We start from the raw sequence: 27,285 nt of genomic DNA on the forward strand, positions 1-27,285 counted from the left end.
AACACATAAAATCTTCCTTTTTTACATACTGTAGAAAGTGTATCAGTTGGTTACAAAAGACTTTAGTGCATCTCTTCCACAGTCATCAAGCATAATTCATATTAACTCAAGTATAACTTTTGTCGTCGTCCCCTCTTATACATACATACATGGTCTTTTTGGCTTTTTTAGTGTTGGGAAATGCCAATATCCGGTATACTGGCAGCAGACTTTTTAATTGCCCTGCCAGCCAAAAAGGGAAAGAAAAAAGGTTTGGCAGCTTGTCTCAGGGTCCAACTATTTGTTTTGCTTCGTACACTTCCTTCCTACCCAGACCATTCTGAATCACTACCATGCAGACTCCTTGGAGGCTACTTAACTCAGTCATGCAGCTGTGTGAATTTTTACTGCCTGCAGATTAGGACTATAACATCTGGGCTGCAGAAATTGAGACAATCATTAAAGAGATTTTTTTAAAAATACATTATTCTCTAGTGGCCATCCAGAAGTTTGCATCCCAGGTGATAGCCTTGCTGCATCTCATGAGCTGTCAGCAAAGTAGATCAAGGTTAGAGCAGGCAAGTGGACAAAAATGTGAATAGAGTGCAAAGTTTTAAAAATTCAGATGATTTGCAAAAAAAAAAGATATCTGGCCATCCTATTCACTGAACTGTCATTGCATATTTTTGTTTTACATTTGCATGACAAGTTGTTTTGATTATGCTTGCATTACACATTTTACTGCATACCATCCAGAATCCCTCTGCAAAGAAGATGGGCAGTTCATATTATAGCTAGCTAGCCGGACAGACAGATTGTTAAGGCTTAGTGGCATTCTGAGACTCATCATTTGGTACTGCTGTCTGCCTTGAGTATAGAACAAAAACTGACGTAACTTAAATTCAGTGTTTGATTTCTGTTAATTTGAACATTTAAACAGTGGAGGTTTCTAGTTAGTACACCAATTGAGTTTCTAATTGCAACTCTGCATAGTCCCTGAAGGGATAACATAGTAGTGTGTTCATTGTTTGAGCTTTTCCCTTATTGTCTCAATAATCTTAAAATTAACTTGGGGAATGTGCAGGATTACAAGTGCAGCATCTGTTTTTGAATGAGCCACTTTTGAAGCTTTCCCTGCAACCCTGGAAACAGAACAGATTGGGGCAGGATGAAAGCACATGAATGCATGTGTGGTAACAGTCCCTTTATTATGTATGGATAAAAGTTCCTTGGTCCATGACTGACCGGACTGGACTGATTTTCACTTTAGAGAACCATATCTATGACTACCTATTGTCACTTTATTTTATTTTGTACCTCAGTATTTAGTTTCCATAGTATACATTATAAGGAATCAACCTAAATATTTAACATTAATATAGAAACCAAGAAATCTAAAATTTTAACAATCTAGATCTTTCATTTTTTCCCGTTTTATTTTCCACAACGAAAACTTCCTTTTAACTTTGATTAACAAACTGTCATAATCGGCATATTTCAAATCTATAAGTATTTCAGGCCCCAATTCTGATTCCAGATCTCATTCCTCTCAATCGATTCCCGAAGTTTTTATATTCACAGTATTGTGCACGCTTCACTTGAAGAAAAACTACGTTTCCCACAAGGTCTTGCTCGATTATAAAATATTGAAAAAGCCCCCATAGCAACCCGGATATACCTCACACACTAATGCCTGATTAGGGAAATGAATGAATTCCTCTGCCTGCTAAAATACTTTAATATGGCCTGACAAGAAGCCTAGCTCCTTTTCTGCTTTGGCGGAGTGGAGATGTTGTTAATCCCAGCGGGCTCGATTTAACAAAATTAAAATTGCTCTCAGGGATCGGATTAGACACCCCGAGAGCGATGGGAGGGCGGATGATTGAGGTCCTGAGAGGTGCGGAGACGGAATTGGAGTGAGGGAGCTGCGCCGAATCTCCGTTGACCGCGCGACAGCTGTTGGGCGCGCGTGCCGGTCGCTGAGGTCGAGCCTGACAGACGCGGAGTTGCTCGAGATCACAGCGCGGACAAGATGAGCAGCAAAGAAGGTGGCGTGGGGCAAGGGGAGGGGAGAGCCCCTCGGGCTAGGAGCAAAATGCAAGGGACTCGGGGAAGGCCAGTGGCTGCTTTTCCTCAACTGGCTGCCTTTCCCGGGCCCTTTATTTAAACCCGGCTTCTTCATTTCATGGCTTCGTTTCAAATGCAGGTAGTCCTCGACTTACGACCACAATGAGGCCGAAATTTCTGTTGCTAAGTGAGACATTTGTGAAGAGTTTTGCCCCGTTTTACGACTTCTCCTGCCACAGTTGTTAAGTGAATCACTACAATCAATACTTTAGTAACCTGGTTGTTAAGTGAATCTGACTTCCCCCATTGACTTTGCATGCCAGAACGATGGGAAAGGTGACCTTGGGACACAGCAATGGTCATAAACGTGAACCAGTTGCCAAGCATCTGAATTTTGAACACATGATCATAGGGATATTGCAAATGTCGTAACTGCAAAAAACAGTCATAAGTCACTTTTTGCAGTGATGATGTAACTTTGAACGGTCACTGAATGAACTGTTGTAAATCAAGGACCACCTGTAATAGAATAACAGAGTTGGAAGGGAGGTCTTCTAATTCTAACCCCCAGCTCAAGCAGGAGTTCTGTACCATTAAGAATAAATGACTGTCCAATATTGCGTTAAGTATTAAAAATGTCCAGTATTGGACCATCCACAATTTCTGGAGGCAGGTTGTTCCACTGATTAATTGTTATCACTGTCAGGAAGTTTCTCTTTTGTTCTAGATTGGAGCTTTGATAAGTTTCCATCCATTGCTTCTTGTCCTGCCTTCAGATACTTTGGAGAACAGGTTGTCCCCCTTTTGTTTATGACAGCTGCTCAGATATTGGAAAACTGCTAGCATGTCACTCCTGGTCCTTCTCTTGGTTAGACTAGACCTACCCACTTCCTGCAACCAATCATCATACGTTTTAGCCTCCATACTCCTTATCTTTGTTGCTCTTCTCTCTACTCTTTCCAAAGTCTCAACATCTTTTTTGTATTGTGACCAGAACTGGACACAGTATTCCAAGTGTGGTCTTACAAAGCAGTATATAGCGATATTAACACTTCACATGATCATGATACTATTACTCTGTTGATGCAGCCTAAGACTATTTTGCCTTTTTTGCCAGCTAAGCACACTGCTGGCTCCTATTTAAGTGGTTGTCCACTAGGACTCCTGAATCCCTCTTGCAGTTACTGTTGTTGAACTTAGTACTGCCTATTCTATACCTGTGTATTTGTTTTTCCTTGCCTACTTATAGGTGTAAACATACTTTCCTTTCCACTGAATTGCATTTTGTTGGACCCCTGCTCCAACTCTGTTATTCTGTTATGTTGAAGAGTGCTGGGTCTAAGAAGAACCTTGGGATACCCCACTACATATTCCCTCTATGTATATGTAGTTCCATTATGGCTAAATGTTGAGTGCAGTTTGCCAACCAGTTACGGATCCATCTGATGGCGATACTTTCTATCCACATTTCTTATCTTACCAAGAAGTAGGTTGTGGTCTACTTTGTCATATGCCTTACTGGAGTCCAAGTATATGATATCCACAGTATTTTGTTGGTCCACTAATTTAGCCACTTTGTCAAAAATTGCAATAAGTTTTGCTTGGCACAATCTGTTTTTGACAAACTCATGGTGACTTCTAATAATAGATTTGCTTTCTTCTGGGTGTTTGCAACTTTATTGTTTGATTACCTATCCTATATACTGGTATTCTTCCTTAGTTATGTGGCTCACTTTCCATTTTTTATATTTCCCCTTTTTGTCTTTCAGTTTAACACTGCTGCATTTTCTTGCCTTCTGAAATCCTATTCTTGTTCTTCCTAATTTTTTTCCCTTGTATTTAATCCCCAGATGGAGTCTAGGCATCAGTAACAGGGGGGGGGGGGGGAAGCTTGTTGACCTTAAAATGAATACAACCAAATTTCCAAAGGTTACTTTTTGGCAGGAAGCTCTTGTGCCTGTAGCAAGTATGATGAAGCACATCACGTAATGGAAGAGGCAGAAACCCACCATCTGAAATATTCTATTTATATGTACTTTATTTATAAGTTCACATGTCAGAGCATAGCATTGTTTTTGTTGCTTTTTATTTATACATAGGGCAAGACTGGGCAATGTGTACTTTCCCAGAATGCAGATTTTAACAATTCTGTTTTAATGGCCATTTCACTTAGAACATAGAAGTATTATCTGGAGAGAAAAACACATTGTCCATGAAAGTAGGAAAACATGAAATGGAATTAATATTACATTACTTGTATGCTATTTCAATCAATTGAATGCAATAAATCTAAAAACAGTTAGCTGACCTTTTGAAACAATCAAAATCAGCTGACTATGTTTCCTCATTGTTTTGAATGATAAGCTATATAAGATATATATGAAGTGCCATCGCCTTGTTTGGCAGTTAGTTCTAGTCTTAAAATACCATTAAATCAAAGTTTCCAGATCAGTAGACTGAGTCCAGTATTCAGTACAAAATGGTGAATGGAATTGCGGATAGTTTTCTAGTTTCACAAATGCATATGGTATGGGCATTTGGGCTATGAAAAGTGTGAACATTTTTTTGAGAACTATATTATAATTTGATAATACTTTTTTCAATCTTACATAAACAGGTGGCTTCAGAAAAAGGAAACATGACAGTTTTCCACATGGCCAAAGGAGGGAAGAGAAAGATAGCATCAATTTTTCTTCATCCATAATGACATACTTCAAGAGTAAGTAATTTTAAAGGACTTAATTGTGGCTCATATTCTTGTATATGAAGTGATGATATATGTGATTTTTCCATGCAATTCCTCTTAAGCTATGATAGAATCCATTCTGCACCATTTCTATAACAGTGTACTTTTTTTTCTTTGATGTGTGTGAATTTTAAAGAATACAATTCTTTAAAAGTTTAGGTCAGAATTTTTGCAGAAAGAATGAAGTTTATTAAACTATTTAGCAAACTATTAACATTCTAAACAGTTAAGCTGTATTTAAACAAAGGTTAAAATGTATTTTAGTAGCTTTATGAGTTTCTTAGAATATGTGAAATCTGTTTTGGTACAGCTGTATATTTTGTAGAGTTTGCATGTTCATTTCTGTATTTCTAATATTGTTTCATTATATTTATTGACATTCATTTCCAGTGTTTCAGCTGGAACTTGATACAAGACATGATAAATATGAAAGACTTGTGAAACTTAGTCGTGACATAACTATTGAAAGTAAAAGGACCATATTCCTACTTCATAGAATTTCCAGGCAGGTATCTATGTTTGTCTTTCGCATTTCCTAATATATACCTTTTGCTTTGGTCAGATATGCAAAAGCAAAGGAATCCTGTAATAAGTAAAATAAAAAAAGAGTTGGGAATGGAGGGAAGAAATTTTTTAAAACATTTTTTTGAATATTTAAACTGCCAACATATATTTTGAAGTTCCAGTGCTTATAATAGTGTTTGAAAAGTATTCATGTGATAACTTTTAAAGCAAAATACAAAATGATCCGTGTATAGCATATAACATTACTTCTTGCTGATGTTTTAATAGCAGTCACTTTTTAATTTGATTGTTTTCTGTAATCACAGTGCTTCCAATGTAGAAGAAATACTAACAGAATCTGAAGTCAAATTAGATCTTGTGAGACAGAAGATAAAACAAGTAGCACAAGAATTGATGGGAGAAGACATGCATCAGTACCATAGAGCTATTTCTCCAGGTATGTTGAGAAATTAAAAAAAGCAAACAAAACTTGCAAAGGGGATAATTCTGGAGATTTTATCAGTCTTGATTTTATTACATTGGGCAACATATTGATGACACCTTTTGATTCTATCACTCAGAGATGTTTGTTTCGATTCCATTAAAATATTTGGATATAGGAATTAGTAACATTGATTTAGGGAAAGGCTTTGCATTGTATAGAAATCGGTTGCAATTGTTCTGGACTAGCTAATTAGTGAGTTAAACCTTAATTCTTTTGTACCTATTTCTACTGTAAAGAATTATACTATAAAATTATATTTATTTTATGTTAGATAATCAAAGTGATGCAAAAAAAATCCCCAGAATATTTATTTAATTATTTAAAAGACATATGTTTGCCCATTTTGTAAATCACAACTCTGGGTAACAATAAAAACTACAATAGTAATAATAATCCCAAAGATAATAAATCAGGCACCTGATCTACAATTTTTAGTCCAACAAATAATGAAATCCTCGGGCTCTATCTCAGTGCCTAGGGAGAAAACCAACCCTTTATGGCTTTTTGGAAGCTAAATATGTGGAAGCCTGCTAGATCTCAGACAGGAAGAGGCAGCTATGGAAAAAGGGATATTTCCTGAGTCCCACCAGATTTAAGAGATGGAACCTGAAATCTCCCCACACTAGCCTAATAGAGTGGGCAGATGGAATCAGGGGGAGCTATTCCACAAATAACCTGGCCTCATGCCATGCAGAGTTTTAAAAGTAATAAGCAAGAACTTGCATTGCACCTGGAAAGAAATCAGAAACCCAAAGACACTCCATCTTGCTAGGTTTGAGTTGGAGCCAGTTTCTCCTTATCTAGACTCACACAGGACCTGGGTCAACACTAAAATAATGTTAGCTTTGGTAGAGAAAGGAAACGACATCATCAGCATACTGTACCTTACCCAGCAGTTTTATATAGATGTTAAAGAGGTACACTGAGAGCCCTGAGATACCTCATATTGCAGGAACTTAGGGCTGACTGAAATAATAGCCACATAAATGAATTCTACAGTGTAAGGAATGTGGGATGCCTTAGGTGAGTGGGAAAGATCCTCAGGTGCAGTCTGCACATTAATAACTCTCTCTCTCAGGCTGAAAATCCTGTTTGAATTTTGGCAGGGTGGATTTTAGCTAGGGTGACCAGACGTCCCGCATTTTTCATCATTTTTCCCTCGTCCCGCCCAGTTCTCAAAAAAACCCGCTTTATTTTGGGGCTCGCTGGCTCCCCCGCCCATCAGCTGCCGCTAGCTCGCTCGTTAGTTCCCCCATCTATTTCTAAAAATCTAAGCCAGCCCTGCCTGCCGCTCACTGATTGTACTGGACTCCAGCCAATCAGTCAGCTGGCTGGGATGGAAAACGCGGCGTGCTTAAAGTTTTCCATCCCAGCCAGCTCACTGATTGGCTGGAGTCTGCTTAGCACGCCGCATGAGTCACAGGAGTCTCCATTTCATTTCGCCTTCGGGGCTGCTTGCTTTGTTTTGCTGCTTCACTGGTGAGTAAACCGGGAATTAGTAATCTGCGCGGGGTTAGTGAAACAGCTGCCACCGCCCTCCTCCCCTTCCCTGTGTGCGAGAAAGGCGCCCGCTCGCCATGCGCCGCCGCGTTGGTTCCTTCGCGCCCCTCTCACCCCTCTGCCTCCTCAGACCTCCACGCAAGAGCGGCAAAGCGAACGAGCGGCCACGGCCGTTGTTTTAAACAAGGCTCCGCTCGCTGCTCATCCCTCTCTGAGCTGGGAAATGGGCGCTTTGGCAGGGCTTCCGCAGCGCCCCCAAGGACCGTCGCACGAGGTTGTTGTCGGCGGCTGCTGCTGCCGCTGCTGAGGACCTTTAGTAACATGCGCGGGCCGCCGCCGCCCTCCTCCCCTTCCCTGTGTGCGAGAAAGGTGCCCGCTCGCCAGCCCGCGCCAGCCCGCTCACCCTTGGGCTCCGGGGGCAGCACCTTCCCAGCTCCGCCGCTGCCGCGCTGCTTCCTTCGCGCCCTGCGGAGTTTTCCCTGTGTCCCCCACGTCGCGCCCATCCCCTCTCAAAAGGATTCATCCCGCTTCCCCTTCTTCTTCTTCCTCCACCTCCTCCTCCTCCCCGTCCATGGTGGCAGCCACAGGATTGGGCGGCGGCGAGAGAGAGGGCGCGAGCGAGAGAGGGTTCCGTCCCGCGAGGAGACGCCCACCGAGCTGCGGGTCCCCCCGCCGCTTTCTTTCCCTCATGGTCACTTCCCTTCTTTCGACTCGTGGTCGCTTCCCACCACTGGCGCCTCGCTTCCCACCATCCCGCCATCGCCCAGCCGCTGCCGCCACCTCCCCTTCCTCCCTCCCTCCCCCTCAGACTCCTCTTCCCGCCCCTGCTGCCTCGGCTTGGAAGGGCCGGGAGAGCGAGGGAGAGAGAATGGGGGAATCTCTTGGGGCTCACCAGAGCGCTGCTCCTTTCCCAGAGCGAGGGCGGCGGGGGGAAGACAATCCGCCGGAGGAACCTTCCGAAGTGGAGGCGGCGGCGGCGGCTGGGCGCGTGCTGCTCTTTCCCTCCGTGCCCTGGTCCTCTCCATTCCCAAGCAGCCCCATCCTCTCCTCCTCCCTCGGTCCTTCCTGCGGCCGCCCCGCCAATATTCTCGCCCTCCCTCCCCCCTGCTTCGGCCGCTGCTAGCCATCGCCCAGCCACCGCAGCCGCCTCCCCTTCCTCCCTCCCCCTCGGACTCCTCTTCCCTCCCCCGCCGCCTTGGCTTGGAAGGGCCGGGAGAGCGAGAGAGAGAACGGGGGAATCTCTCGGGGCTCGCCAGAGCGCTGCTCCTTTCCCAGAGCAGAGAGAGAGAAGGAAAGAAGGGGGGAGAGAAAACTGGGCGCCCGAGCTCTTTCCCCACATCCCTATGCAGCGGGGAAAGAGAGGTCGCTCCCGGTGAAGTGTCGCCCCGCGCTCGCTGTTTCTGCCGCAGCCACCCGAGGCTGAGACGGGATTCAGTGTTTTGACAGATGCCCATTCCCCCCCCCGCACCCGAGCCCTTTCCCCACATCCCTATGCAGCGGGGAAAGCTCGCTGCTTCTGCCGCAGCTACCCGAGGCCGAGACGGGATTTCCCTCTGCCAGCGCTGGGCAGCAAAGCTGAGATGTTAAGCTCACTCTTCTTGCAGCACGCCCCGATGCGAAAAACGCCGAGATCCCGCGCACTTGGGGCTGCTGCGATGTCCAGGGAGGCTCAGCTGGTCTGAGTAGGCAGGGCAGGGGTAATGCGGTGCCCAGCTCAGGTGTTCTGAGCAGGGGGGGAGCCACCCCCTCGGCCAGTGCTGGGAAGCAAAGCTGAGATGTTAAGCTCACTCCCTCTTCTTGCAGCACACCCCGATGCGAAAAACGCCGAGATCCCGCGCACTTGGGGCTGCTGCGATGTCCAGGGAGGCTCAGCTGGTCTGAGTAGGCAGGGCAGGGGTAACGCGGTGCCCAACTCAGGTGCTCCGAGCAGAGGGGGAGCCACCCCCTCTGCCAGTGCTGGGCAGCAAAGCTGAGATGTTAAGCTCACTCCCTCTTCTTGCAGCACGCCCCGACGCGAAAAACGCCGAGATCCCGCGCACTTGGGGCTGCTGCGATGTCCAGGGAGCTCCAGGATGACTGAGAATCCCCCGTGTTATTCCAGATAGGATAGAATATTGCCTTTTCCACTTTCTCCACTCCCCCCAATGGCGGTTAAGAATCGGCAAAAATTTGAGGCGTGTGTCTGCGGGAGAAAGAAAAGAAAAGAAAGGAAAAGGAAAGAAAGGAAAAGAAAAGAAAAAAAGAGAAGAAAAGGTCTTTTTCTCTCCCACGGTTGTTTCTGCGGGGCCGCTTGGAGGCGTTTTCCCCATGGCACGCGCGCACGTGCTCCTTTAAAGTTGCGGGGAGAAAGCGAGAGGTGAACCCCACTTCTCTCCAACGTGTCTGAAGCACGTAGGGGAATCGCTGCCGCGCTCAGGTTTCAACTTCGGGGAAGTGACCGAGCGAAGGAGGGGAGAAGAGGGGAGAAAAAGGGGTTTGTTGTAGAGTTGATAAAGCTTTAAGAGTTTGGCGGCGAGAGGATTCCGAATGGAACCCCGAATGATCGGGACTCGAAACAGTTCTATTACGTCCTGCTTTTTGTGGGGGGAAAGAGAGAGAAAGAGGGAGAGGGAAAAAAATTTGGGAACGGTCGTAGCCTTCCTCATCTGGATCCTGGAGCGAAGCGTGGAGAACAACACAAAAAAAGTGTTGGGTTGGGTTTTTTTTGGATACTCTGATTTTTGTCTCTTTCGTTACTGTTTTCAATTCAATTCTTTTTTTCCCCAGTCTTTTTTTAAAACTGAACGCTTCTACCTCCACCCCTCCTTCGCCGTCTGCCCCGAGGAGTTTTGGAGTGGAGGGGAGGAAGAGGGTTTGAGGCGCGGGGATGGAGGTGGTCGCCGCTGAGTCCCCCCCGCCTGGGTTCCGGCGGAGAAAAGAGGATGGGGGTGGGGTGGGTGGGTGGGTGGATCGGCTGGCCAAGACGGAGTAATCCCCCCCTTTCCAAGCTCGCAAACAGCACGGATCTCTCCAACTCTTTTGTGCTCTAAGTATTTTACACTGAGGTTTTTAGCTCCAGCATCCCTGTTTTTAAAATGCTGAAGACCCATCCTGATCCCTCCAATGATGTTCCAGATAATGAAATATGCAGGGCATGTTGTAGTAATTTTTTTTTGCCAATTATCATGGTTGAAACAGGATCTGAATTGTAGAACTCCAATTTGCTTGGCATAATGTTTAAAGGACTTTGATTTGAAGAGGTTTCAGAGGAAGAAATGGCTGTGGCTTCAGAGGAACAAGTGGCAGCCTCAAGTTACATGAGCTCTCCATATGTCATACCTACATGCTTACAAATTCTTTTACTTATTGGACCAAAGACCCAGCTAGGAAAAATGATAACACATGGAATTCTTTAGTGAATGCTATGTAGCAATATGTGTATCAAAAGCATAGATTTACAGGAGCTTAGTAGAAATGTGCTGTAGTACTAATGCAAATCAAAAGCAGAAGAATTTATCCTTGAGGATCTTTACTATTTTCAGCTTCTTCCCTCTTCAGGCTTCAGAATTTAAGGAAAGAGAGAGGGAGAGGGAGAGGGAGGGAGGGAGAGACAGAGAGAGAGAGAGAGAAAGAGGGAGTGTGTGCACAGGAGTAGGGATTTTCTAAAAGTCCCATTGAATCCAGAGAAGGGGAGAGAGAGAGAGAGAAAGAGGGAGTGTGTGCACAGGAGGGGGGATTTTCTAAAAGTCCCATTGAATCCAGAGGAGGGGAGAGAGAGAGAGAGAGAGAGAGAGAGAAAGAGGGAGTGTGTGCACAGGAGTAGGGATTTTCTAAAAGTCCCATTGAATCCAGAGGAGGGGAGAGAGAGAGAGAGAGAGAGAAAGAGGGAGTGTATGCACAGGAGTGGGGATTTTCTAAAAGTCCCATTGAATCCAGAAGAGGGGAGAGAGAGAGAGAAAGAGGGAGTGTGTGCACAGGAGTGGGGATTTTCTAAAAATCCCATTGAATCCAGAGGAGGGGAGAGAGAGAGAGAGAGAGAGAGAGAAAGAGGGAGTGTGTGCACAGGAGTGGGGATTTTCTAAAAATCCCATTGAATCCAGAGGAGGGGAGAGAGAAAGAAAGGGAGTGTGTGAGGATGGGGGATTTCCTAAACCCCATTGAATCCAGAGGAGGGAAGAGAGAAAGAAAGAGGGAGTATGTAAGGTGGGGGGATTTCCTAAACCCCATTGAATCCAGAGGAGGGAAGAGAGAAAGAAAGAGGGAGTGTGTGAGATGGGGGGATTTCCTAAACCCCATTGAATCCAGAGGAGGATTATGTGTGTATTTGTTTGTGTGTGTGTGTCTGTGTGTGTGTGTGTGTGTGTGTGTGTGTGTGAGAGAGAGAGAGAGAGAGAGACTATCACTGTGTTGTAGCTTATGATTCTTGATGAATGTATTGTATTTTATTTTATTTATGTACACCGAAGACAAATTCCTTGTGTGTCCAATCACACTTGGGTAATAAACTATTCTACTCTCCTCTACTCTCCTCTACTCTCCTCTACTCATTTCTATTTCAATTCTAATAAGGAGTTTCGTGACCCGTCAAAAGCGCGAACCTCATAAGCGCGCCGACAACACCACGGCGCTAAAACCGCGATTTCAAAAGCGTGCCGACAACAGCGCGCCGACAGAAGCGCGATTTCATTTAAGGTAAGATTTACAGTTAGGTTTAGGGTTAGGTTTAGGGTTAGGTTTAGGGTTACGTTACAGCGCGCTTCTGTCGGCGCGCTTTAGGGCTAATTAGTCGCTCATTCGTCACGCGGTTTTGTCACCGCGCTTTAGACACCGCGGTTTAGTCAGGCGCGCTTTTGTTGTGCGCGCATTTGTGGTGGAACCAGGAGTTTAGCTTCTCTCTCTTGAAAATGTAAGCTAGCATAATGCAAGCTAGCTTTAGCTTTCAAACAGTTCATTTAGTGACCAAAGTTACAACGGCATTGAAAAAAGTGACTGATGACCATTTTTCACACTTAGCGACCATTTTTCACACTTAGTGACCGTTGAAGCGTCCTCATGGTCACGTGATCAAAATTTTGATGTTTGGTAACAGATTCATATTTATGATGCTTTCAGTGTCCTGGGGTCATATAATCGCCTTGTGTGACCTTTTGACAAAATATAAAATTTTTAATCAAGCCCCCCACCCCACCCCCCGGTCAATGGTGTCCCTCTTTACCAATCTGAAAATCTGGTCACCTTAATTTTAGCTCCTGAGTGGAGCCTCCCAGGGAGCTTCTCCCCAAGACCCACAGGAATCCTTACTTGGGACTCTGTCCGCTTATTGACAGCCACTGGGACTGGCAGGGTTGTGGTTGTTGAACAAAGCAGTTCTGGCAGTCATATGACATCTTACTTAATAACCACTATATGGGATTCTGGTCCCAATTATGGTAGTTAAAAGGGGATTTTTTGCACAAGAAAGAAATACACAGACATTAAGGTGACTCAACGGTACTCTCCTATTTAATGCTACAAAAGGAAACAGCTTCTCACAAATAAAAGCCAGGCCCACAATTCAATTTGGTACAGAATTACTAATGACACAGCAATTATTTCAGTTTGCTTTATATTGTTTAATTTTGTAAAAGACCTATAGTAGATTAGAAATGAGTTCAACCAATTTCAAAAAAATCCGGCCACATTTTAATAAAGTACCAGGACTACAACTTTTATACTTGGTGGAAAATGGTACGGTAAGGAGTTATCAATGTATAGCTTCTCACCCTACCTTTTATTAATTTAGTGGTACTATTAAATGTTAGCACTTTGTAATGAAATTCTACAACATTCAATAAGCTCATCAGGAGAAGTCTTTTCGAAATTAAACTGTGAATGTTATAGTAAGAAAGAATGCCATTTTAATTGCATTTGGAATTCTTACAAAGTACTTTTATTTCTTCAAATATGTTTGTAGAACTTGATGAACGATTATATAATTAGAACAATGAATAAACTCAGAAATAGGAAATAACACATCTATATTGGCTCAATAATTCCACACAGAGCAAGATAATGGCATTCCTCAAAAATTCTTAGAAAAGTAAAGTTTGGAAAGCATACTAATTATCCAAACTACCAGAACTAAATAAGTCTGGAATTTAATTCCTTTGGTAAGCAGTAGAGTGCTTACAACAAATCCAAGGATTTTTAGGCAGGAGTTAAAAGGTCACATTCTTAGGCAATTTTTCAGGCACAAACCATCAGTAGAATCATAGAAACTGACAGTGATTCAAGAAATGTGGAAGCATTTATTGTTTGGTGTTTTATAAATAGCCTGAGCTCCAGCATAAGGTTTTATCTAAATTGTAATCACAACTTGCATAAGTCTCTGTGTGTACACTTATTACTGTGCCATCATACAAGATACAAGGCTTTTGCTGAGGATTTCAAGTCTAATAAAACAGGACTTATGAGAGAAAGGGCACCATATAAATCCAATAAACAAACAAACAAACACTTGGAGAAAAGAGAAATAACATGCCAGATGTCAACTAGAAGTAGCCAAGGAAGACCATAAACAAAAAGGAATAAGTAGATCAATTTCATTTTTTTAAAAAAATAAACAGATCACTAGGGAAAGATTGTTATAGGCCATTAAGGTATAAAAGTAAAAGCCACAAATAAAAAAATATAGGACTTGGAATATGAAGCTTCAGAATATTTTATGATGAAAGAGATAGTGAAGGAATATACAGACATTTTTTTAAAAATAAAGTTTGTGCTTTAACATTTAGGACTAAAGGAACTGCTGAAAGAAACTTTTTTTGCTATTGCTCATAATCCAGCTAAATAGCATGTGGTACCAAATCCTAATATAGTTTCTGGTTTTCTACCATAGCCCAATGAACCCTTTACAGCTACTTCTTAATGAATAGCTTGCTTACTATCATATTTGGACATAAAATTATAAATCAGTTCTCAACCTTTCATCAGATTTGTAAGGAGGCATATAGCATAAAAAACACTTGCAATAAGATTAACATCAAAGTTGTTCCAACCAAGAATCTACATTTTGAGGCAGTCTTAAATACCAGTGTCTTTTGCAGTACTATCCATCTAAATGCAGCTGAAGCTAAGCAGCTTTAATTTGCTAGGATCTGTCCATGCAAAGTTTCAACTGTTATCAAGATCCTTTCCCTGTAAGTGGCTGTTGCTTTGCTAGCTGCCGGCTTTTTCCTTTCTTTATGCATATGTTTCTAATTTCAGATTAGTGATCTGCATTGTGCTTGGGAATGGAAATGCCAACATTTGGTCTTTCAGAGGTGGTATTGTGTTTAGTTTCTCAAGGTCTGAATTGTTAGGTTCATTGCCTTGATCCTCTTTTGAGAAAGACCTTGTCTCATGATGATGCTCTGGTTGCTTTCAGACATTTTAATTGCTTAGAAAAGACAAAGAGAATTTTGGGAATCATATTAGTAGACATGGATAAAGATCTCATTGTGAATGGATAGTGACATCCAAAGATTAGTCTTCCACAGTGTTTTGAGTGGAGAGAAAAAGATCAATCTCACTTATGTATAAAAAGTAGTACTTTTTAATACTTCTGTACTTTTTATAAAACATATTAATGAGCTACTGTACATAATTTTTTGGTTTAAGCATTTGTTTTAATATTGTTTTAATATTTGGTTTCTGTGAATTGGGCTTGACTCCTGGTTCCGCTATGGATTATTGTTCACTGTTGTCTTATCTTCAGCCACTATATTTAGCCTTGTTTTTATTTCTTCCATTTCCAATAGGTCATTTGCAAAAATCTTCTAGTGCAAATGATCACTAGATAACAGAAAAGAATAACAGTTATTGTATGCTACCTAACGGTTATGTGGATGTTTGTAGCATATGTATGGCAGCTCAGTCAACATGTAGAAATGCTCGTGCATGCTTACAGAGTGGTATCCTTAAACAGGCATAAATACAATATTTTATAACAAGATATATATTTCAAAATCATCTTATCCTGTTGCTTTTACATTTCCTAGAATGTTTTTTTGCTGGAGGCGGCAATGTTCAACTTCAAATAGATTTTGAAATCATTCTTTCACATTGTTCAAGGAATAGAGTTGCCAAATTATACATGTTGCTGAAATTATTTTCAGAACCATCTGAAGCATTAAAAAGCTTCTATTTGTATTGTTTGCAAGCAAAAGCTGTTGCTTTTTTGGAAAATAAGCATTTAAAAGTTTTGACTTCAGCGGCTTTAGCACTAACTTAATGAGTACCATTTGAACTTTTAATGGTCAGCAATCACAGCAAGATGATATTGTACTTCAGAAATTTTGTATAGTACAGAACCCATTTTATGGTATAGCACTCAAACTTTACATAATCAGAGCAATTGTAGGATTTTAATGACATGCTGAGACAAAGTAACTGAAGATCTTAGTTTGTACATCCTAAATTGGTTGTATTGTTTTATTTTATTTAGATTTTATCAAAAATGGTTTTTATAACAAAGGTTAAAGAATTGAATAATCTTTTTAATTTTTTGAATGTAATTACAATAGTGATGCTAACAAAAAAAATCTAACAAAGATATACAAAGATTGAGTGTAATAATCATATATCTATAAATAGAAGTGCCATAAATACGATTCCTGGGAATATTGTTTGGCGTTGGTTGTTACGAAATGCTTTTTTTGGGGTTACTCCAAGCCACTGTTCTTTGACTTAAAGATAAAATAATTCTGGCAAAGCACTAAAGAAGTTCCACTTTTCCCCTCATTAAGACTAGTGCTAATGGCATGCAGAACATTTCCCCTAAGGATACTCATATGAGCTCAAATGCTGAGTATAGTACTAATAATTGAACAATAACAAAAATGATGACTGTTTTCTACACATTTCTTAAAGTACAGATTGTCCCAAGGGACAATTAAACAAGCAAACAAAGATACACTGAAATAACTAGTTAAAAAACAAAGGCAGACCAACTTTTGCACATTGTTATTGTTATCTTTTTGTGGTTACTTTTGAAGTATGTTTGCAATAAAAAAAATATCTCTTTCCTCCTATGTAAAGGATACATATCCTTTGGAATATGTGAACAATCTGACTTTAAAACTGAAACAGTGGTAGGCAAATGCAAGACATATTTTACACAGTAGTTGCTTTTGTTATTCTAATAGTTTTACTGTGGTTGAAAAGTTAATTTTATTTAATAAAGGGAATTCCCATATATTTCAGTTTAGTGCTTTACATTAAAATAAGACTTTTCCTTAATATAAATATCCTCTATCATGAAATATATGTGAATAAAGTGTGAAGATTACTATTTAGAGCTGAATTTTATTTTTGGATATTCTATGCTTGTTTAGTTGGAAGTACCGTATTTATCGGCGTATAACACGCAGTTTTAAAACTAAAATTGCAAGCTTAAACCCTGCCTGCGTGTTATACGCCGATACTCCGGGTGGCAGAAGCCCGGGACCCAGTCAAATTCGCTGCGCAAGGTGAAACGGCCGGCAGCAGCCCTGCTCTCCTGCTGCGGCTTCTGTTTCAATAGGGAAGAAAACTTCCTTTCGCTTCCCGGGCTTCTGCCGCCCGGCAGAAGCCCCGGGACCCAGTCAAATTCGGGAAGCGAAAGGAAGTTTTCTTCCCTACTGAAACAGAAGCCGCAGCAGGAGAGCGAGGCCAGCGTCCGTTTCAGTCGCTTCCCTTCTCCGTCTTGATTGCTGGAAGCAGTAACAAACGGCGCGTCCGCTCCGCATCGCCCTGACAACCACCCCAGCCGGCGGCTGCCAGGCCTCGCTGGAGTCAATTGCAAAGCTGCGTTCAGCGCTTTGAGGACCTGAGGCATCTTGGGAAATGTAGTTCCCTATCAGAAAGAATGGAGTAGCTGCGAATTTGTAACAACATAATATAACTTGGTGCTTCGCAGGTTACGAAAATCTCGTTTGATTTGCACACTGTTTTTTAAAAGTTAGATAAAGAAATTATGCTGTGAAAGCGACTAGATAGCCCCCCTCCCCTTCCTGTGTGTGAGAAAGGGAAGGAGAGGAAGGAAGGAGGGAGGGGGGAGGAAAAGAAGAAGGGAGGGGGGGAGAAGATGGAAGGAGAAAAGATGGATGGAAGGAGAAAGAATGGAAGGAGAAGGAGGAAGATGGAAGAAGAAAGGAAGAAAAAGAAGAAGGGAGGGAGAAGGAAGGAGGTAGGAAGAAAAGGGGAAGAGAGGGAAAGAGCAGAAAGACAAAGAGGATGAAGTTGATAGGCAAGAGGAAGGGGGAAGGAAGGGAAAAAAGAGGGAGAGAGTGAAGATGAGGAAGAGGTTTTTGGTTTTCCAAAAAGCAGTGATTCTGATTAAGTTTTTTTGCTCAAAGAGGTGTTTTTTCATTTCATATTTGCCTTTTAAGAGGAGTTAATGTTATAATTCATGTTCTAATGTTATAAATTTTAATCCAACATTAAGTTCCGAGCTTCCAAGTCATTTATTTTTAATGAAAAAAATTTTTACTCAAATTTTTGTGTTAAAATGGGGGGTGCGTGTTATACGCCGGTGCGTGTTATACGCCGATAAATACGGTAAATCTTACCATGATCAATAGAAATTCTGTTTTGTAGTATGTATGCATATGAATTTAGCTATATAGCCTTAAATAAGTCTTCCATAATCCATCAAGCACTATTATTATGTACCACAAAGTAGAAGAAGAACGTACCGTATTTTTCAGAGTATAAGACGCACCAAGATTTTGAAGGGGCAAATTAAAAAAAAAGTTTTTGCACTCTGCAGACCTCCCCAAAACGGCCTGTTTTTTTAAAAGGGCATGAATAGCCTTTAGGAGGCTTGTAGAGTGCTCCTGGGGGCTGGGGCAAAGTTGAGCAAAAAACAGCCTGTTTTTCGCTCATTTCTGCCTTCCCCAGCCCCCAGGAGCATTCTGGAAGCCTCCTAAAGACTATGCATGACCATTTTGGTGAAGGGGGCGGGGTTTTGGGAGGCAGAAAATGTTGTATTCAGTGTATAAGACGCACCCAGATTTTCAGCCTCTTTTTTGAGGGAAAAAGGTGTGTCTTATACTCTGAAAAATACAGTAGTCTAAAAGTTGATACAGGGAGAACAGCAAAGGGAAATTGCTAATATAATTGAGCAACAAATTGCTTTGTGTGTTTGAATTATAGAAAAATATAAAATGGAAAAATAATGGTGGATCCCTACAAGACACACAGTTGGGCAGCAGATTGGATTGTTGCCAGCTGCTCCATTCTAAGCTCTCCTTCCCTTAGTCATGTGACCAGAAGACCCTACTTTGTTTTCCAGTGCACACATACGAAACACAAAGATGTAAGCAGAACAAAAAAATAAATCCTTCGTACCATGATTTCTCTAGCGGCATTGGAAAGAATTCCAGAATCATACTCTGCATGTTTTCCCTATTTGTTTATATGTTAATCTTATATTTTAAGAGATGGGGGAAGGGTAGTATAAAATGAACACATATTGATTCAATGTATCTTATGTATCAAGGTATCTCCATTCTAAATTCTCATTGCTAAGGAAGTGTACAAAGGCTGCCTTATAAACTATTCACTTCCCAACAGTGAGATTCCTAAGTCATTTTTTTCTTGGAAACAACCCAAAACTAAAAGCAGGAAGATGTTGTTGGATGAAATAGTGAAGTGGGATAAGGATTTTTTTTTCCACCTTGGGGATTATTTGTGAAAGTAACGGATGTCCTTCCATTAAAATTACAATGTATTTAAAACATCCTTTTACCTGCTTACCAAAATTACCTTTTGTCAAGGTCTTGGGTCATTTTAAATGTTATTCCAAGCTGCTTTTTTGTGGAAAACTTCTAAAAGGCACGTATTTAATGTCAAACGTTTATTGTAAGAAAGAAGATACTGTTAAAATAAATCTCAATGTAATCTAGGGACTAATGTGTGTAGAATATGGACAATCTATTTTTCTTATAATTTACGGGAACAACTTGTAATGTTCATGCAACGTCACAACCTATGAGCTGCACTGGTTTCCAGTAAGTGTATGTAATGCAAGGCGTTAGTTACTACCATTAATGTTATGTAAGGCATAGGACTTGCTCACAAAATATTGGCCTTCATTTGTCATTTAAATATTGCTGTCTTATGGGACCTGGGAAGTATGTCTTTTCAGTGGCTGCTCTTGTGCTCTGAAACAATCCCCTTCCTCCCACACGATATATAACTGGCCCCAAACTTGCTGGCCCTTAAAAAGTGTTTCCCTCAGGAATTGGGGTCTAATTGAATAAAGCCCCATGTCCTCCTGTTTATTTTTATCGTATACTGACAGAGTCACATTGTTTGATTTTGGTGGATACATAAATGTTTGAAACAAACACATCCTGTTTTTCTATTTTTAATTCAATGCAGTCATGACATATAGCTTTACTTACTTATTATCCAATGAATCCCTCACATTTCAAATTATGTCTTATGTATACATTATATCTAGCAAAATGGAAGGGCAACTATCAATGAGCATCTATCTAAAAAATATAAAGATTCAGATAATTAAACGTGTATTTATAAAAACAAACTGAATACACTTTTTTGTTATATTGTTTTTTGAGTTCCTAAGCTAAGAATTGAGGACCAGCATTTCCCCCCCAAGTATTGAAAATACATGCAGTAATTTATGTTGACCATTTTCCCATAGATTAATTCTCACCTTAATCTCATGTTTTCTATGGCTGAGAATCTTCCAGTCTTGCTAATTTTATTTCCATGATACTTTACTATATTAGCTTGGGTAAAGAGAAAAAAATATTTGATAGTATGCTTTTCCAAGAATCACTGTAGTAAAGGCTTTGGAATACTAATAATTGCAACTAAAATTGTCATATGCATAATCTAAAAGAATCTCCAATGCATAACCTTAAAAAGTCTGCCTCAGTCAAAAAGTGATTAAAAGCTGACATCCCTAAAATATCACTTAAACTCTTTTACTATGAATCCCTACAGGATAATATATTTTACATATTTCTATGTCAACCAGGTCTTCAAGAATATGTGGAAGCTGTTTCATTTCGGTATTTTATCAAAACCCACTCATTAATTAGCTTAGAGGACATCAATAAACAACTGATATTTACAGAAGATATTAAAGAAGAAGAAAGGAAGGTACTATAAATAATTTTGTCTATACAATTTTCACGATTCATTCATCATTTCTAAATGGATATTATAATTGATATAGAGGATAGATAATACACCAATTATGTGATCATAAAAAGTCTCCTTGTCTTCCCACTTCCTGCAAGTCGTCTTTTGTCTTCCCTTTTCAGAGAGGTGGTATGAAAATCCTCACTTTTTTCTTTTGGGGTTGGGGAAAAACATAAGTTTGCATTTCTGTTATCAAAAACATATTTTTATTTTGTCACTATTACTCGTAGCATAATCTTTTCCTTTAAAATACAACTGAAAAATAAAAGAATAGCAGCATTGGGAATGTATTAGGAGTGTGAAGATGATATTATGGTCCTCTGACAGATAAAATGAAGAAAAAGTTTCTTTAGGGTAATGTAGGGAAGCCTGACCTGCAAGAATACCTTTTCTTAATTTTTTTGTTTGTTTCATTTGAAGGTTGGAATTATTTTTCCATTTACAAAACTGGTTATAAAAAAAGATTATAAAGCTATACTAGATATACTGTCTGGACTCCAAAATTACAGGAAGCTCTAATTCTTGTCTGCCATCCCATTGAACTCTGGTTTCCTTCATCAGCCCTTACATGGACTCTGTAGCTTCCCGTAGCTCCAGTCATTCCACTAAGCAACAGCCATGGAGTATTAGGCTAGCTGGCAACTGCTTGTCCTTTCCTCTGTTCAAAATGAGTACCATCCTTCCATTACTTGTAGAGCTTTGCAGAAGGAGTTCTTAGCTTCTCATTTCTGTTCTAAAGGATTTTTTAGCCATTTGGAATTTTTAGTCAATCAAATCTTGCTGCTTAAAAATTGCATATATCTATTCCAATGTTCTCAACCTTGGCCTTTAAGCTGTGAGGATTTCAACTTCCAGACTTTCCAAGCCAGCCAGCAAATTTCCATTCTTCCTTAGCCTCTTCCTCTTTGGCTCATGTAAACTGCTTCTATGAAATTGACAAATTGTTGAACTTGCATTTACCTAAGTGTCTGTGAAAGTGATCAGTTTCTTTAGATATGTCAATCTCGCCCTCAGATTGATAAAGAGTACTTCTTGAGGATCTTGATAAATTTTATGGATTTTGATGATTAAGGAATATTTTTTTAATTCAGTTCATTACACTGTGAAAGCAAACAGCAATATATATATTAATTTATTACACAGTGATGATGATAAATATATAGTAGTGGCAAAATATTTATTGTTTTCAAAATAGAAATATTGCAGCAGTAGAAATAGAAGATACCCACCCACCATGTGCAGCTACTCTTTGATTTAGAGACTGGCATCTTGCCTGCTGAAGAGTTGATGAACATGAAGTTTCCATAAAAAATACAGCAATAATTCTTTCCTAGCTGAACTCCTATTTCTTACTACTTGGCTAGCAACAATGTAAGACTTAGCTGATGTGGAGATGATTTTTCATGCAATGTAATTGTTGATGGGAAAGGAAATTTGCTATGTAAAAAGGTATTAATATGCTATTAATATTATGCCACCCAAAATAGAGTTCACTTGGGACTAATGTAAAAGATATGAAAATTGCAAGTCTTCCACATGACTAATGAAGTCATCCATTAAAAAGTTCCAAAGCAAGGCCACTTTCTTTCTAAAATTGTTTTGGTTAATTTCCTGAATTGTTTTACAAATTGAATTTTCTCTCTGTGATAAACTGTTTTGTATTCTGTTGTATTACTAGCCATCTTCAGATTCTCCTAATAAGGAAAACAACACCTGGAACATAAAAGTGACACCTGTGGATTATCTTCTGGGAGTGGCTGATCTAACTGGAGAATTGATGCGGATGTGTATTAATAGTGTTGGCAATGGTGATATAGATACTCCATTTGAGCTGAGTCAATTCCTGTGTGAGATTTATGATGGCTTTTCTTACATTGGTAACACTGGACCGTATGAAGTTTCTAAGAAGCTCTATACTTTGAAACAGAGCTTAGCTAAAGTGGAGAATGCCTGTTATACACTGAAAGTCAGGGGTTCTGAGATACCAAAGCATATGCTAGCTGATGTGTTCGCCAGTAAAACAGAAATAATTGACCAAGATGATGGGCTTTCTTAAGCATACTGGGAACCTCACAACACACAAGATCAAAAACTACAGGATCAGAGCAAAGCCAAGCCCTGGATTTGCTTATCAGAAATATTAGCTGTAATTCATGTTTTATGAATAGCTGAAGTAGAATATGTTGTATTCTAAAACTGTTATTGTGTAATGATTTAACACCTCCCATCCGTCCCCAAGCTTATCGCCCAGTGAAAATGTTGTTTTTATACAGGGACCACTTCTTATATTCTTTACTTTAGTATTGTGGGCATACTGCAGGTTACCTTAAACCAGGTACCAGTGAAGGACCATAGTCCATAATATACATGCAATATGATAATGATTTGCTTTGTTTCATTGTTGCTATTATTTAAGTGGTTAAAATCTTCGACTGTTCAGAATGTTCTGGTTAAAATTTATATGTTCATTTCTAAATGACTGAAGAGAAAGTTAATTGAGTGTGAAAGAATCTAGGAAAAGCTAACAAGTTTAGCTTCTATTATTCTTTTGGTACTTTCATAATACGCCTTTTTTGTATCTTAATGTTGACTTTTTATAGGTAAGTTAATACTAGCACCTTGCAAATTAAGCCAACCAAAAGCAGATAATTTGTAAAGAGTTTTAGTATAAATAGAATCAGTGGGTATACCCAGTTAAAGTATACTCTGTGGAAGGATTTGAAAGACAATGCTCAAGAAAATAAATAAGAAAAAATATTTGAAATATGGTTTAAAACTGAAGTTGACAGAATTTGTAAATTATGTATCTGTCCTATGTATGTTCTTTAAAGGATTATGACATTGTTTTGTGTATTTAGTTAATCTCTTGCTTCAGATTCTTGATTAGCCACTCTAGCTTAGACTTTAACTTCCTTTCTGTGAACAGAATAGAATAAAATTTATAGAACAGGCTTTCCTGCTTCCCTTTTCTCTGTGTAGCTCTGTATCTCTTGTAAATCTGTTCCTGAGAACAGGGAACTCTTGAGCATGGTGTGGAATAAATTATAAAAGGCCTGGTTGGTAGAAATTCCTTGTACGAATGTAAGAATTCAGGATCCAAGTCATTGTGTTCTGTGAAAAATGTAAACATAAAAGTAGGTGAGGATCCAGGCCCTCCACTATACACATTGAATTTCCTACCACAGTTCTTCCATGTTTTTATATTCCCGATATTTAGCATGGTATATTTTCAGATATATGATATAGTACAACAGTATTTTGTCACCTTTTTAAGAATCACCAGATTTCTCATGTGATAAAAATTTGGAAAGTAGTCCTTTCCTCCCATTATAAGGCTTAATGATGTTTCTACATTTTTATATAATAAACAAAGGCATCTTGTAAAAGTATTAATTGTTTGGGATTTGTTTTTTTCTGACAAGATATTTTTTCTCATCATTTTTAATGAAAGGAAATCATTTCTTCTGTGACATGTTTCATTTTGCCACATAGTAAACTTGTATGTAATTATTTTTTTTGCACAAAAATAAAATTTATAATTGTAATATTGCTCTAAATGCTCATAATTTTGGATCAGGTTGCTTTCAAGATAAAATAGATATTTGCAGTTCATTGAGATCAAAAGAAAAACTTTTGTTTGATTTTTAATGGGTCAGAGGCATCCATGGTTCCTTCTTTAGCACTTACAAGATTCCCTGCTGAAGTTTTACCCCATCCCCAAGGGATGGTGGCAGGGCACATTGCAAACAAAATGTCAAACTTAGCATCTTTACAGAAATGCCTCTGTATGGCCTCTCATAGATCCCATAGATCCAGCAATATTAGAAATGAAAATGATGGGTACCTGCAGTCAGGTGCTTTGTTTTGAAACCTGTCATTTATCAGAAAAAAGACCAGTAGTGTGCTGTGGACAAAAATGCTGTTTTGGGGGTCTAAGGATATAATGATCAATCGCTTTGTCAATTTATTTTCTGTGTCCTGATACATCTACCATACTAAAACTTCCAAATTGCTCACTGACTTAAAAAGTTGTTCTACTCAAGTATTAGGTTATCTGATGATGGATTCAGGGAGCAGACATCACAGGTTTCATTCAAAATGTTTGTCTGCCTTTTGCAGAGTTTATTCTTTTTATACAGTTTTTACAAGCAAAGCAAAGAGCATATAGCAACAGCATTGTAATTGGCATGTTCTCCTTGTCAATCTCTAAGAACATTCCAGCCAGGGTAGAGGCTTCACATATCTTAATGATTCCCGGTACTGCTTGGTTCTGTTAATTAGGTAAACAGCTATTGAGATCTATGGCAGTTTGCTGTGCATGTCTTTGCGTAACCTTTCCTCTATCCCTACAATCTGAAATACATTTACCTGGGCTGTAGTTAGTTGATTAGGCATAATTAACCATTGCTTTCCTGAATATGATGTTCTCTAGATGTGTTGCATTAAAAACTGATAAGTCATAGCTAACATGGCTAAAAACATGCCAGATTGATATTGCAATCTATCTGTGTAGAGGAGCCATCACACTGAGATTGGTAATCTAAAACCTGTGTAGAAATTGGGAAATTCAAATTGTCAAACATTCTTTATGGAACAATGTGGTCTTTGGAAAAAGAAAGAAAATATATAGAATTACCTGTCTATGGCGATTCTCGGTCATCCAGGTCATGGTTGACCCTTTTGCTTTTTAAAAGGCAACTTTTAAAATTTTGTTTTTCCTTGAAGATTTTTTGCTTCCCATCCTAGAAGCTTCTTAAGTTCTGACTGAAGAAGAACTGAAGAAGCTTCTTGGATGAAAAGTGAAATGTCTTCCAGGAAAAACAAAGTCCAAATGCCTTTTGAAGGATATAGGATTATCTGAAAAATTTGTTCCATATATATTACTTATGTTTGATTATTGCCTGCATAGTTGTAAAATATTCTTGGTGCTTTTCATTCAATCTATTCAGGAGTTTCCATAATACAAGTTGATCACTATTAGTAATAATAGCAATGGAAAAGCATCAAGCTTTCCTAGAAATACACCTGTGATATAGGCCTGCATCAGAGGTCAAAATAATAGTTGAAAGAAAATGGATCTTTAAAAATAGTTCTTAATAAACATATAAAAGCTAAGTCAAACCAAACAAGAAGAAAATAGAACAAAAGAAATGGAGAAGATGCAGGAAAAAAATACCAGAAAAAAAGATAACAAAAGTAATAATACAGCACTTCAAACTTTAACACCCACCATAACATTATATTTTCACTGACCATAACAGTACCTTCTCACCCTTTTCTGAAGTTACAAACAATAAAAAAACTCTATAGCTACACAATCCAAAAATAATTTTTCGGTCCTAATTCAGCAAAAAGTTCTATAGGAGTTACTATGAATGTCAAACAAATGTTTCATCCCTGGTCAAATAGTCCGACTTTTTATTCCTCTTTGCACAATCTTGACATTTAAACCATTTCAATGGCATCACAAGATTTCATCTTTCATCACTCTTTGATATTCAAAAGAAGTCTTTCAATGCTTTCACCATACTACTTTGTAAATCCCATAAAGATTTCTTTTTCTTTTTTTTCCAATTTAACTTTTTTATTTATTGAAGTATAAAATACAAAGAGAAAAACATGGAAAAGTAAGAGAGGAAGAGAAAATGAGTATAGTGTAATGGGAGAAGAAAAAGAAAAAGGCACCAACTTCCAATTCTCTTTGACACAGTTGAAGGTAACATTACAACACAACTTTCATTTTACACAACAGTATGTACAAGCCTTTTGTATAACAATAAGCCTGTCTAGTTTACAAAAACAATCAAATTTTAACTTACTGTCTAGTTCTTTACTCTAGTGTCCATTTGTAACCTTCATCAAGCCCCAGTTCCTGAAGTTCTGCTTCAGTTGTTTTCTATGAGTGTATTATTTCTTTTTCTTTTTAAAAAGAGATTGGACAACCACTTGTCTGAAATGACATAGGGTCTCCTGCTTGAGCAGGGATTGGATTAGAAGATCTCCAAGGTCTGTTCCAACTTTGTTATAATTCCATTAATTATATACAGGTTTTTCAAATCTTACAGCAAAATAACCAAATCTCTCTGGTCTCCCAATCTGTTTAAAACTTTCTTAAATCCAAATCCTCTTTTGTTTTCTACCAATTGTATGTTACTTTAAATTATTAAATCTTCATTTAAAGCTTTCTAAATCCCAATAAGGTAAAACTCAATCTTGCCATTTTAAAGGTCTTTAATATCCATAAGTAAAGATAAAGGTTCCCCTTGCACCTTTATATGTGCTCGCACCTTTATATGTGCTAGCCATGACCTAGGGGGTGGTGCTCATTTCTGTTTCAAAGCCGAAGAGCCAGCGCTGTCCGAAGATATCTCCATGGTCATGTAGCCGGCATGACTAAATCCCAAAGGTGCATGAAACGCTGTTACCTTCCCACCAAGGGTGGTCCCTATTTTTATATTTGTATTTTTACATGCTTTTGAACTGCTAGGTTGGCAGAAGCTGGGACAAGTAACAGGAGCTCATTCCCTTATGCGGCGCTAGGGATTCGAACCGCCGAACTGCTGATCTTTATGATCGACAAGCTCAGCATTTTAGCCACTGAACCACCGCGTTAAAGTTAATATCCATAAAGTGGTTTAATTCAGTGTTTTGAATGTGATTAGAAAGTGAGTTTGGGTGTCTTAGTGTCCTTATTACAGACTTGCCCGTTGCTGAGAAAGATTAGAATAGAATAGAATAACAGAGTTGGAAGGGAACTTGGAGGTCTTCTAGTCCAACCCTCTGCTTAGGCGGGAAACCCTACACCACTTCAGACAAATGGTTATCCAGT

The 27,285-nt window shown here is 39.5% G+C and overlaps 1 protein-coding gene across 1 annotated transcript; it reads left to right on the plus strand.

The window, feature by feature from the left end:
* Nucleotides 1-1,859: 1,859 nt before the first annotated feature.
* TSNAX (translin associated factor X) lies at nucleotides 1,860-23,372 on the plus strand. The gene is made up of 6 exons (XM_032216532.1): nucleotides 1,860-2,027; nucleotides 4,664-4,765; nucleotides 5,183-5,297; nucleotides 5,623-5,753; nucleotides 20,290-20,414; nucleotides 22,135-23,372. The coding sequence occupies exons 1-6, from the start codon at nucleotides 2,012-2,014 to the stop codon at nucleotides 22,510-22,512; spliced, it is 867 nt and encodes a 288-aa protein (XP_032072423.1). The 5' UTR covers nucleotides 1,860-2,011; the 3' UTR covers nucleotides 22,513-23,372.
* Nucleotides 23,373-27,285: the final 3,913 nt, after the last annotated feature.

Source organism: Thamnophis elegans, chromosome 4, assembly GCF_009769535.1.
Source record: "Thamnophis elegans isolate rThaEle1 chromosome 4, rThaEle1.pri, whole genome shotgun sequence".
Lineage (NCBI taxonomy): Eukaryota > Metazoa > Chordata > Lepidosauria > Squamata > Colubridae > Thamnophis > Thamnophis elegans.

Bases quoted from the DNA above. Each gene is read 5' to 3' on its own strand.
- TSNAX (XM_032216532.1), top strand. The intron at 4,766-5,182 runs GTAAGTAATTTT...ATTCATTTCCAG, and splicing joins CATAATGACATACTTCAAGA to TGTTTCAGCTGGAACTTGAT. The intron at 20,415-22,134 runs GTACTATAAATA...TTGTATTACTAG, and splicing joins TTAAAGAAGAAGAAAGGAAG to CCATCTTCAGATTCTCCTAA.